At 42.4% G+C, this 13,747-nt stretch overlaps 1 protein-coding gene across 1 annotated transcript in view; it reads right to left on the bottom strand.

Moving 5' to 3' along the window:
- Positions 1-2,146: 2,146 nt before the first annotated feature.
- RGS7 (regulator of G protein signaling 7) overlaps positions 2,147-13,747 on the bottom strand; it is a 265,432-nt gene continuing 253,831 nt past the window's right edge. Inside the window, exon 16 of the mRNA XM_069010382.1 lies at positions 2,147-2,320. Coding sequence (XP_068866483.1) covers positions 2,159-2,320 — 162 coding nt within the window. The 3' untranslated portion in view covers positions 2,147-2,158. The remainder of the gene's footprint in view (positions 2,321-13,747) is intronic.

Consider the following 13,747-nt stretch of genomic DNA (forward strand, 5'->3'; position numbering starts at 1 on the left):
AAATAACAGTTTACTGGCATCTCTTCTAGTGAAGTTTTTGAGATTCAAGTATCAAGAATGCAGACATGTATTGAACTCACTCTGCCAGCACAAATAATCTCTTGACACAGGACTGCAGCCACAGAAATCAGTGCCAGCACAGCTCTCTCAAATTTGAAAGGATTGACCACTTCCTCTCACTGTTACAAAACCCTGTGTAGGAATGTAAAACAGAAACTACAGCACATGAGAGTTCAGGAATGGATGTCTGTCACACCAAACCCTTGACAAATGTGTTTTCCATCATCTGGCTTCACCTTCTGCTATTCTAATAGCATCCTATGGAGGGGAACCTTTGGCAAGTGGTGTCTTTTAAGTACTGAAGAATCTTCTTGCCTGATACAGATAGCAGCAGTAAAGCAGCATTTAGTGTGGAAGAGGTTCTCCACTGTAATCCATAAAGGTGGAGCTTGGGAACTTAACAAGAGTTGTGCTGTAATTTCTAGCTCTGAGGAATGGTCCTTCTTACCTTTGCAGATCCATCTCCTCTGTCACTTACCTCTTCCAAAATTGCAAGGCTTTGTGAGCTCTTTGGCTGCAAGAAGAACAGGCATCTTTGCATCCTCTCAGGATGAAGTAGCTAGACTCAAAACAAGCATTTTCTCTGTATGTGCTTTAGTGAAAAGATGTAAACAAGGTCAGTGAGCAGACTTGTGCTTACAGAACAGCAGACCTCATGCTCCAAGTGTGGTTAGTGCCAGTGGGACAGAATGGGCTCCCAACCTGGGAACTGCTCAATCTTGATAGGCACCTACCACTCCAGTTCTGAGACTGAAATTGTGCTGCCAAAGATTCAGTAGACCTAAACCCAAGTTTAGAAATGCTACTAATACACCCACAAGTCATTTTAGTCTCTTCTCTCTCCTCACTTCCCTCCTGTTCTTGTCAAGCCCAAATATCAACAGTTAAAGTAGGCATTTGGTATAATGCAAAATGTAAAGTGAATTGGCAACAGCATAAATCTGAAATGCAGATATGTGAAGATACATTTAGAGAGAAAAAACGTCTTCAATATATTTGAGTTGCAATTGGAACATGAGTGCATATGGAAGAAACAGTACTTTCAACCCATCCTACCAGACTTCCAGACCTGGAGCCAGCTGTGCTGGCAATAGGGCAGTAAGTGTCAGCCTGGGGCTGGAGGTTGTGTTCATGCCTCTGGGAGCAACCAGGAAATGAAAATCACCATTATTGTGCTGGTGTAGATGTAACTCATGTGCAGTTGCTCAGTACTTTGCACGGGAGCCAGAGAGAGCATGTGTAGGGAGCAAGCAATTGTAAGGGTACATGGCAACTCTGGCCAAATAGTGTTCTCCTTTCCAGGCCAAGCACACTCCATTCGCCAAACTAACAGAAAACAGGTGATATAACCTTTGAAAATCAATAGTATCACTGTTCCCATGTCTTCCAGGGTACAAAGAGCATTTTTAAAAGCAGGTTTTACTGGATCATACTGCACAGTTCAGTTTACCTTTCAGTATCAAGGTCTTATTTAAATGGTGCATATATATCAATAACAAATACAATTCAGTCATTACCAAATTTTAGTCTCATCTGACCTGAAAATTCCCATTCTAATACCTGTATTTTGGGTATAATTGCTGTCAAAGTATCATCTTCTGAACACAGAAGCTTCAAAAGATTTAAACTGCTATTGTGACTGTCCTGTATACAATAGAAGAAATATATTGTTACTGCAGAGGAAAATGACTTGTTTCATGCTTCTCACATAGTATCTTTATTAAACACTTGGACAGGTAGGCATCCATTTATTTATAAGTAATCTATGGCTTCTTAGTTTGCAAATGGTGGTTGAAAGTTCACAAGAGCAGGCTTTTCTGTGAACTTTCTGTATTTATAAGTTCGGTCACTGCAATAAATCCTGAGCTTATTGCCTGCTTAGCAGCATTTTGCACTGTACCCCAAAGGCTAAAGCTTGGAGCTCTGCATCTGAATATTTCAAAACCTCTGAACAGCTTGATTGGAGTTTGATTTTCTTCTTAAATAATGCAAGTTGTTCTGGAAAGAACATGGAATCGCAATTACCTGACAGCCAAATCCTTGGTCACTAACATACAAAGCTCCACTACCACTAACAGAGGTTTCATTGGAGCAAAGCTTATTGCAGCATTTTGTAGTTGCTAGAAAAAAAGTGTTCTTTGTGCGTGCTGTAGTTCAGAGCTGTAAGGTCTTTGTGAATGGTTACTCTCAAAGCGCTACAGAAGTTCCCCGGTTCAAGGTGGCTCCTGGCTCCTCGGAAAAAGGAATGTGGGTTTCCAGCCTGGGAGGAGAGAAATAAGTGAAAAAGGAGCATCCTTGGGCTAGGCAGGACAGGTCTGCTTAGTGCAGCTCTGCAGCCTGGACAGTCAGTGCTAAGCTGGTTCAGAAGGAAGCAAGGTGAGTGCTGACCCCAGTAAACACAGCGCACATCCATGAATCCAAGTCATCAATCACAGTAAAAGCTCCTCCAGCCCTATTTGTCAGAGAAAAAGGATTTTCAGATTATAAAACCAGGAGTCACTGTGTGGTCACCTAACCACATAATTTAGGATACAGAACATCCTTGAATTTGATCCAGTGAAAACTTGAGTAAATCTCTTAGATTAAAAAAACCCAACAACATCTATTCTCGATTTAAAAATTGCTAATGGTAGAAAAGCCACAATAACCTCTTTCAAACCATACCAGTAGCTATGTATTTCCTTGATGAAATGTGTAGCCTTTTCATCCTGTGCATTTGTCCAGCTCCAGCCACCAGATCTTTTTATATCTTTACTTGCTGGATGGGAAGAGCATTAGTCCTGAAGTAAATACTTACCATCTATAACCAAAATCCTTAAACTTTTTCTTGGCATGCTTAAACAATTGCATACCTACCACTTTATCCGAAGACACTTTCCAGCCTTTTGGTTGGTCTCAGAGCAATCTTTAAGAGCGCATGAAGCAAACTCTGTGCTTCAGAGCTCAACACACATACAGAGGAAATCAGGCCTCCATGCCAAAAATGCATATCCCAGGGGTTACATTAGTTTCTGACCAGTTTTGTTCCTGGAGCTGACACCCAGCTAATGCCCTGGACGTGAACCAGCATATCCAGTTTAATCCCACTGCCCCCTGGTGAAGCGTGCTCCCCATGGCACATACAGCCCCTGCAACTTGTTGCTCTGCACCTGCCTTCACTTTTGCCCACCGGATAAATGACTATTGCTCAATCATACAACATCAAATGGCCAAACACTTCAAATTTCTGCCTCTAAAGTTCCTTCAGTCCGCATTTAAGATGGAGGAATCTGGTAATCTTTGTAGTCATTGTAAGGTTTTAAGTGACAATTTTGTGTTTTTATTACTAATAGTAAAATTTGTACTATATTTTTGCAGGACACTGTCAGAAGCAAGGCCACTCACTGCTGAACTGTTCAACTGCAAAAATATTAGCCAGTGTCATTGTTACTCTGTGTACCTTCATTTCCCTGAAGCCACACATTATTATTCACTTAATGTCTAAGGTATTATATAAAGATTCTGTGCTGCATTTTCAGCTCAGAGAGGTCTCTCTCAAATGAAGGAAGGGTAGCAAGTGCAAGTAATCTTCTCTGCTCCTGTAATGCTTTTCAGGTAAGACCAGCAGTTTTTAATTAATCAGCTCTATGAACGAATTAAAATACTATATTCTGCATGTACCAATTCATTTAACATATGTAGGTGAAATGAAAGCCACAGCAAATATAAATAAAAGTTTCACAAGAATTTAGTGACAGGCCATGAAGAGGACCCTGGGAGAAAAAGGGAAACAACTCTCTTGTGCCTTGCTTTATGCATAAAGACAAATTCACTTTCTTTCTGAAAATGGTTGATACTCAGCCTTGGCTCTGCATGTCAACTCCACTTCTTTTCCCTCTTTGAAATGCTGAGCATCTTTTGATATGCTTGGTGAGTCTCTATTAATCCATTCCCATCAGAGTGCTAAAAAGGCACATATCATGTAGGAAAAAATTGCATAGCTCTCCTTCCACATGGACTTCGGCAAAAACAACCAGCTGCAAACAAGCAGGGATGCATATTTCCATGATTCATGCTGCAGAACCCACCATAGGCTGTGGGACTGTTGTACAGAATTTGAGCTTTCACGGAAAAAATAATGCTACCAGGCGGCCTGATGGTGAGGGAAGTCTTCCCAAACAGGAACTGAACATGAATCAAGTCAGGATGACTCAGATTGTTTTTGGGATTCTGCAGAGAGACAATCTGAGATAATAGCTGGGTTGTGTGAACTATTGCTATAATTTATTACAATAAAAATTCAAAATACAATGACTTACTATTGTGAATTAGGTTTTTATTTTCTCTATCTATATCAAAAGCACTGTAATATTTAGATTTCTAGCCCCTCTGTATGAATAAATACATATAAAAATATTTATTAAAGTCCTCCGTATGCTTCATAGCAAACATGCAAATTATCATCTTAACAAACATAACAACATCCCTTTTGTATGCTCAGTGAAGTGCACTTTGATAAGAAAACAGTAATGTGTAGCAGCAAGATTGAGTTACGATGGGAGGTAGCCAGCCTTCGGACATCAAGGAATTTATAATATTATCATTACATGTTGAAGCTTGAAGCTTATGACAGAACTTTCTGGGTGGTGGGGGAAAAAAAGAATGACTGAAAAAATAAGCCTGGGCCGTTGTTTAAATATATAAATTAGGTTTGTGCTGTTTTGATTCAAAGAAAGAAAGAAACCTGGTCTATTTGTGTTTCACAACAGCAAGGGTACTGTAGGCAGCAAAAAGCATCAGTAAAAGTAAAGGATATCTCTGATGTTTGTGTTGTACACACAGGTTAAGTAAATGGTTTTAATTTAACCAACCAGGTCCCATGACTCAAGGTGAGAAAAATTCTTCTTTAGTGCTGTTCTCCATCCTTTGCCAGAAAGCTGTTCCCAATCGAAACTATATTTATCCATTATTTACCAGTTTAGTCAGCCGAGCACAAGTTGTTCTGAAAATGTGTGTTTAAATCGGCCAGCCAGGCATCAAGAAGAAAAAGGAGAGGAGTGGAAAGAAAAACCAATATGGAAACACGTCTAAAATTCCAGGGAAAACCTTTCTGTTGACTTTATCAGGATATAGCCAAGATCTGCAGTCAACAGAGAATGATGGCTATTAAAATAAGGGAAAGGGACAAGAGACTCTAAAGAAAGAAAAGGCAGAGAAAGGAAAATAGAGGGAACTTCCTGAGTTCCCATTAAAAAGGGGGGAAATGGAGATTCAGCTGCAAACAAGCAATGGAGCGGAATGAAAACTGAGAAATTAAATTAAAATATGTATGACCATTGATTTTAATGGGTAAAAATGTCAGGCATTGGCCTTGCTTGCAAATTTTCCTGAATAGGTGGTAGGGACATAGGCTGGTTTCAGGATGCATAGGGTATTGAAATAGCTGGAAAATTCTGAGAGATTATTCATGTCTGAAGCTTTGGGAAGATCACATCTGGTAGTAAAAGAAAGATTTACCTTCAATTTTAAATTGTTTGGAAACAATTGGGGAATTTTTGTTACGAAATTATATTTGGGGTCCTCCCTCTGAGAGAATATTTTAATTTGCAATTTTTACCCTGAAAAAACAATTTTAGTAGAGCACGATGAGTGCAGCAAGTATGTATCAGTAATGACCATGAAATGACCAACACCACATAGTGAGCCTTACAGGATTCAGGAAGGACAGAGTCAAAGTTTAACTACAAAGAAAGCCAACTTGTTAAGAAATGTGTCTGAAATGCAATGACTAGTAAATCCTCCAAAAATCAGTCTTTGCGGGGGGAGTAAATGTGGAAGGCATATTGTCTTCTTAATCCAGAACAGACTGACGCATCTTTTGAAGAACAAACTGAAATTCTTTCTAAACTATGAAATCTTGAAGGGGGACAAGGCATGAATTTACCAGCCAGTAAAAAGGTCCTTCAGCCACTTTGCTCTTGTCCCAGCCAGACCTCCCCATGCTCCTCCCTTGCCCATTTTTTAAATAGTAACATTCAAATATGTAGCTAGTAGAGAGATTGGTGGATGACCGACAGATGGGTAGCTAGTAGACAGAGACCACTTAGTTTGTTTCTCCCACAGTTTTCTGGTTTGTAGTAATTTTATTTCCCTTATCACATCTCCCCAGCTGTCCTTTCTGAGTTGGCTTCCAGTGCAATGAACGGTTTCCATTTTTAATTTACCATACATACATAATTATAACTTTCCCTGTGGACATGGGCAAAGAGCTTGCAGCCTTGACAACAACATTATAAATGATGGAAGCATGTGCTGTCAATGCCCCAGCTAGTAGAAGAACACAGGCCTCCAAAATTTTCAGAGTTTACTACATAAGATGACCTTGTTAGCTCAGTCTTACAAACATGGATCAGGACAGAGATGAGCCATCACAATAAATATCTGTCATACAATCCAGACCTAATTCTTCATGGCCGCCACTTTCCTGCAGCACATTCAGGCACCATTGCAGCATCCTCCTCACTTTTGTGTGTTTGCCTGTGTTGTGGTGTGTCTCTTGCAGGGCCCCGCCACTGCTACCAACACCCTCCTCAGGCTCAGGCCGCTCCAGGTACACAGGCACCATGGTCTGATTCTCCAGGAGAGCAGTGTATTGGACTTTCCCCTTCCATGTACATACAAAGGTATTCTTTGCACAAAACCAAAGACTAATTTTGTCAGAAATTCTCCAGGTGTTTGAGGAATGCCATATGGAGAACCCAACTGACAAAAACAGCTCCTTTTCCTAGAGTGGAACCAAATTTGCTAGCACGCTACACCATCACCTCCCAAGCAGCAAAAGACCCATATAGGATTGCATGAAAAGTCATATAAAGCCTTATTACCAAGGGGAAAGAGCAGTTGGTAGCAATGTCCCAAATAGTTACACTCCAAAAGCATCAGCCTCTAGTTCAAAGCTCTAGTAGCTCTCTCAACATGAGCAGATCTTCCCTTCTTCATCAGCAGCTGAGCCAGGTTTTGAGCCAGCAGTGTTTCCAAACAAATTATTAGTAGTAGAAATAATAGTAGTAATACTGCCCGCCCCTTTCCATCACTGGAAGGATTTGGAAAGCAGTCTTCCAGCAGAGCTGTGCCAGTTGCACACAGAGTGGGCAGATGCAGAGAACATCTGTTTCAAAGGATGCGCCAGCAGTGCAGGCACTGAGACATCAAATGCCAGCGTACAAAAAGGCACCAGGAAACTTGCTGTAGGATCCTGTGGGGAAGGAACATTGTCCATCCGGTGACCAGAGACAGGACTGTTCAGTCTGTGTCACAGAAGCAATGTGTATCCTCCATCCCGGTGTTCCTTGCTGCTCCATACACACTGCACCACAGTCATGCTCATTCACCTCTACAAATACCAGGTCACCAGTGACTAACATGAGCTTTTTAAATCTTGATGATGAATGGTTTTACATTTCCAAAGAGGAATGCTCTGTCCCACTGCACATTTTCAATTGTCTTGTCTGTTTCTATAAAGCTGGGAGGATGGACTAACAAAAATCACCTGGGGTGATGAAGGGCTTTGATTAAGGGCTCCCCAAACTGAGCTTAGAACTAGCTACCAGTACCCAAACAGGTGCCTATAAAAGCCAGGTAGGAGCAAAACAGAAGCACATGTTTCTCTGAGCTGAGATGTGCCCTCTCCTCTCTGTTGAACACAGCCCTATCTCGGGCACCACCAGCTGAGCAAGGATGCAGCCCCAGAGGCTGCGGTGGTGTGGATGACAGCAGGGCATGGTCACATTTCTCAGTCCCAGATGCATCACGCAAGCTGGAGCCCAGAGGCCAGCTCAGCTCAGAGCTACGCTGCACTCTGAGAGCCTTCCTTGCTCCCCAGGGAAGCCAGCTCTGCTCCAAGCTGTGGGAAAACCACAACCAGACCCCATGTTTTACATTTTTACTGCCTGCCCAGCCACATCATCAGACTATCTCATTTTTAGCAAATGATCTAGACATCAGTGAATTCTCCAGATATTAAAAGACTATCCTTCAAGCCTGCTACACCACCTCTGAATGTGACCCCCCACCTAGACTGCAGCTCTTCAAGTTATCCTCCATTTGTTTGTTGGTGTGCTCCCTTAGATCTGCAGATTGCTTTGATTATTTGAACATCTGGAAGTGGTCACATGCCTTTTCTGACCGTGACCATCTGAAATATTACCCAGCAGGACTTGAGGGGAGACACAGTAAGGAAACAAAAACATCCTACTCATAAGAACATGTGGCAGGAATTATCAAATGACACCATCCCAAAGAGTAGTGTTATATATCCAAGTAAAGGCAAACTTTCTCTCCATCCCCTAAAGCCAGGACAATTTTTTTCCATAATATCCACTCCAGACATAAAACAATATTACATACAAATACCTAAAGTATTTTTCATTAAACATTATGTTATTAAGGTTAGTTGTCTATTACTAATGGAGAGAAAGTATTTCTTTCATCCTCTGGCTTTAAAAGCTGAAGAGTAGATCCTCCTCATACATGATTCTCCACATAAAAACCTCCCCAGAATGGTTCAGCGTCTGAAGTCATTAGGGTGCTTATTCCTGGTTTTTCTGTGGCCCTCACAGGTGGAGTGCAGGTTCTTTGGTAAAGCTGAAATGGGATATATAAAAATGGAGATGAAAAAAAAGGTCGAAATACAAAGTCAGACTTTCTCAGCAATCCCATCAGAGGCTGTAGGGGCTCTGGAGAAGAGGAGGAAAGACCAAAATCAATGCAGCTGTGCTGGTGAAAGCCCAGGAAAATCAAGCACAGCTTTTAGATTTGGTTTCTCATTCTTAACAAGATACAGAAATGAACAAATGAAGAACAAATAAAGCGTGAGGAGCAATACACACCATACTGATGCAGTCTGGCAGCTGTTGACCAGTTACATTTTGGCCTTTGTCAAGAGGTTCTCCCTAAAATCAGAAGTAGATGGCAATGGGTTTCCTTCTGGCCTGCCTGTTTGCTTACAAATCATAGGTCCAACATCTCATTGCCCTGAAGGAAAACAGGAACAACTACGTGCAGTGCTCCCATGCATGACTTCCACACTCCCCTTCCCTGTGGGCAGCCAGCTGGAAGGGGGGCAGTCTTTGTTGGGGAGGTGATACTAGTAGAAGTAGAATTGCTTAATCCATCAGTCCTCAGTCCTCAGGCTCTGAATATCTCCAGAGTCGAATGCAGACCTTGATGTACTGGCTTTGCTCCGTGGCTGTCGCTGTTTCTTCTTCCTTTGGGGGTACTTTCATATTTGGTTGCACAGCACTCTGATTTTTTCTTCTTAAACCAAGTGCCACTGGCTACTGAAGGAAATTCCTAACAACCCGATTATATCTTGATAAGACCCCAACATCCTGGAAGGAACTTGGGTAGTGCAGCAACACTGGCTCCCAGGAATCCTCTTAAAAGCAGATGGTCTCCTCTGATGTAACCTGGCAAAAGTCTTCCACGGTCTTTCTGTTGGGACATGACAGAAGGTGGTTCGTTTGTCCCCGTCCAGGGGAGGGGACGGCGAGCGTCCGTGTGAGCGCGGCCACCGAGGCGCTGCGCACTGGCGCCGCGCGGGCTCCTGCCCTTCCCGGCCGGAGCAGCAGCGCTGGGCCTGGGAGCGGCGCGGGCGCGGTTCCGCGCGCACCCACGAGGTGTCGCTGCTGCCCCGCCACCCGGCCCGGCCCCGCGCGGCGGGGACAGCGCGGACAGCGAGCGGCGTCCGGGGGCGCGCACCCGGCAAGGCTTTGGGGCGCCCGTGCTGGCAGGGAAGCTGGCGATTGCTGCCCAGCCACTGCCGACATCACCGCAGCGGAGGGGTTAGAGGAGGAGCCTAATACCGGGTTTATTTGCTTCCGATGAATACCGGTCAGTTGTCAGCACGTAGATCAGCAAGGCTCAGCGTGAAAGAAAACTGAAAATGTCAAATGGAAAAAAGTGGTACATGACCACTTACGGGAGGAAAAAGGAAGAAAAAAAAAGTCACCAGGCTTTTGATAGCACCAAACTGGTTTGCTCTACTATGTTAAAGAAAATTGCTTTGACTTCCTCCCTTTGTTTCTGATTTTATGCTCTATTTAGTTTTCTCACATAATGGGTTATAATGAATACCAAAATAGTCCCATCCAGTAAATTTCTCTAATGAATATTTTTCGTAGTAAGCATTACACAATTCATAGTAGTACCATTCATATTACAAGCTTTTTCTTAGCAGAAACTGCAGCAGCAGCGCAGCAGATCAGTGCTGATACACAGCCATGCTGGTCCTGCCCTGTCAGTACCTATAAAACAGAAAGTAGGAGTGTGCAGGGGATGGAGTTGCCTAAAGAAGCCATTTCTGTGTTACATGAAGGACTGATGCTGAATAATGCAGACAGATTTTGTCTGGTAGAGTTGCTGCTACATGCACAAGGTGGCAAGGCCTCAATAATGAGGAGTAATGATGGAGGCATCCAGGTGCAGGAGCTGTCAGGATCTGAAAAGGATGCAGCTTCTACAGGCAACATCAGACATCTTCACCACATTGGGCATGGAAAGGTTTTCCCTTCTTTCTTGTCTCTTCTTTCTTTCTTTCTCCCCCCCCCCCCCCCCCCCCCCCCCAATGCTATTTGGGTAACATACATAAAATCTTTATTTAGATGTAAAATAAAAGCAGCTGGTTTTGTTATTTTTATCACTCCCTCCTGAGTCTCATATTCCTTGTGGTCTTCTGCCCTGTAAACTCTTGCTTTTTTTCTTTCTCATTAAAAGACCCAAAATAATCAAAGTAACTCCACCTAGTCCATGCTTTTTGTGGAAAGAGGTTGTCTTCAAAATCTTTCTGGAGACAAAGGTGCATTCCCAGCTCATGCCGTGGTCTTGGGTGAGAGAAGAAGCAGAAGAAATACAAACCATCTTTCAAAAAAAAAAAAACCAAACCAAAACCCACCCTACTAGCCCACCCTACTGTACCAAAGAGATTCCACTACTGACATCCAGCTAGCAAGCACAATTTTAGGAGCAAAGGGTAGCTGTATTTTAAAGCCAGTCTTAAAGGTTTCACGTCTCTGCTTTCAGTGAAAGTATGCTCTGAGGCAGGAAGCCTTGGAGTTTGGGGCAGGAAAAAAACAGAGATGTCAACTGAGGCAACAAAAGGTCTGGAGATGCTCAGAGCTCCTTGCAGATGGGCATCCTGAAGTACAGTTTTAATACAGCAATGAGGTTTGAGAAAGTATTTTTCTGTCGTTCCACTTAGCACTGACCAGCAGCAGAAGATATATCTAAAATTCATATCTTCTGTGTTTGTTTTTTTTAGTTGGTTGTGGGTGTCTTTTTTTTTTCCCGATGCCACAAGTATACAGAAAACGTAGATTATATGGGTCTGTACGACTGGAATTGCATTGGGAAGAAGCCCTTTGGAACAAAATGAAAGTCTGATATTTCAATTGTCTCATTACAGGACGAAAATAAAGATGGAAGTAAAAATTATGCTTGGCACACAAATGCCCTGGTGGGAGAGCAGCTTCAGCTACTCCCTTATACCTGGGGTTTCCAACACTGGCAGAAAAGGATTAGGAAAACAGCTGAGAAGGAAATCAAGGGAAGAAATAAGGCAAAAACCTTGCTAGTCAAGAAAGGTTGCTGAACTGCTTCAGAAGGAATGGAGGAAGGAGAAATGGAATCACCCAAAATGACTTAGGAATTATAAACTTAACAGTTCCCTAAAAACAACTTTCTGGAGACCAATTCCCTCATTAATTGAGCATGTCTGTCTAATTGTCTGAACTGTATCTTCAGCAGTTTACTCTATCCATCAGTGAAATTCCACATTTGTGCCTATATATTTTTTCCACCCCCAAAAAATTTTATCTGTGATTTAGGCACAACATGAGCTTCTACAGGCCTGTTCACTGGTGTCACTGGAGCTACCTCCCAGACCAATGTGGACCAGGATTTAGGAATATTTCCTAGTCTTGGGCTTTACTCTTCATTCCTGCCTCCCACAGACTCTCTCTCTGATAAGAGAGAGAGAGACACTCTGCATCACTCTGTGGACACCTCACTCTTACCATGGGAGAAGCTCAAGCTCCTTACTTATTTCAAATTGCAATGCTGGGAGCGAATGGCCCGAGTACCCGCCCCCTTTCCTCCATCAGTCTCGGGCACCAGAGGAGCCACACCTTTTGTCTGCCTCCATTCCCTGCACCTAAGCAAAGGAATAACTCATCTCCCTCACATCTCCTGAGGTTCCCAGAAACACCTCCTCAACCAGAAAGGAAGGATGTCCTGCTGCGTAACAGCACCCCTGTACAGGCACACTTCTCCTTCACTTTGGGGGAGCAGTGGCTGTAGGAGGAGTGGAGAACTCCTGGGAACAGGGTGGGGAAGGGGAGAGGCAGACTGCCAGGAGAAGGATGGTCCCTTGAGATCAGGCCACAGTCAGAGGCACATTGTGCATCCACATCAGCCCCTGCCCTAGCGTTGACCTGCCTTTCCTTTAATGCTTTCTGTTTTGTTTTGTTTTTTCCTAATTTGTTTTAGTTCCAAGAAGGATAAAACAGAGAAGTAAGTATAAAGAGCATTAGTGGGCACCATAAGACCATGCGGGAGAGATCAATGGAGCAAGAATCAGAGGAACAAAGGAAAAAAAAAACATTAAAGATGGAGAATCCTAAAAAATATTTTACTGATGGGAAGAGGGAGAGAAGAAAGAGAATCTTAAAGAAAAGTTGTCTAAAGAACAGCACATCAAAGGAGATAAACTCAAAAAAAGTTCATAGATTTTGGGTTATACATTCCTCTCAGCAAAAGGTACAAAAGTTAGTCACATTAAACATGCCATTGTCACTCATCTTTTAAAAATGAAAGGGGTAAAGAAATAAAAAGGTGGATAGAAAAAATAATGTGCATAATGAAATGCCTCATTTATGTGATACCTGTGCTTAAGGAGCAGTTGCCAGGTTAAGAGGAAGGGTGGGAAATAGTACCCCTTTTGAAAGATGACATCTGTGATGAATCTAACAAGAGATTTAAAAATCTAGTCAAATCAAAAAGAAAGCCAATGAAGGTGAATGCAGCAGAATATATTTTGGGAGCAAAGTACAATAAAAATTGTGCAAATGCCACTAACAAGGTAACATTTACCATCGTGTCTTAATATTGTTTGATATTTACTGTCCATGTCCACACTTGTAAATAAGGACTATCATCTAGCATTTGAGCAGGTTCTCAGAGTTTATTATCTGGACAATTTTTCTTTGCAATTTACACATACAGATCCCTTACAGCAAATAGTGATGATGGTACTCATTCTCATTCAAGTGTTTGTGTTAAAGAACCAAGCCTGCAGCTTCCTCAGTCTCACCCATACATAAGGATAAAAGATTATACCTGCAGATAAAAGGACTGCAAGTGATGCACAGGTGGAATAAAAATAATTTTTAAAAAGATCTTGGGAAAAGAGAAAGATTGTCTGAAAAATGAGGATGCTATTCAAGGGACAACTCAAGGCACCTCACTGACCGAAGAAGAGTCAGCTACACACCAAGGGGAGCAACCATCTATGCTAGAAACACCAGTAACAAAACCAAAGGAGACTGTGATGTTGCAATGTCCATTTATGTTGGGAACATATAATTGTAGTGACTGCAGCAGCCTGGTCAAAAATAAAGGGATAAACCAAAGCAAAGAAGATTCTGTTTAGATA

Source organism: Aphelocoma coerulescens, chromosome 3 (assembly GCF_041296385.1).
Source record: "Aphelocoma coerulescens isolate FSJ_1873_10779 chromosome 3, UR_Acoe_1.0, whole genome shotgun sequence".
NCBI classification, from domain to species: domain Eukaryota; kingdom Metazoa; phylum Chordata; class Aves; order Passeriformes; family Corvidae; genus Aphelocoma; species Aphelocoma coerulescens.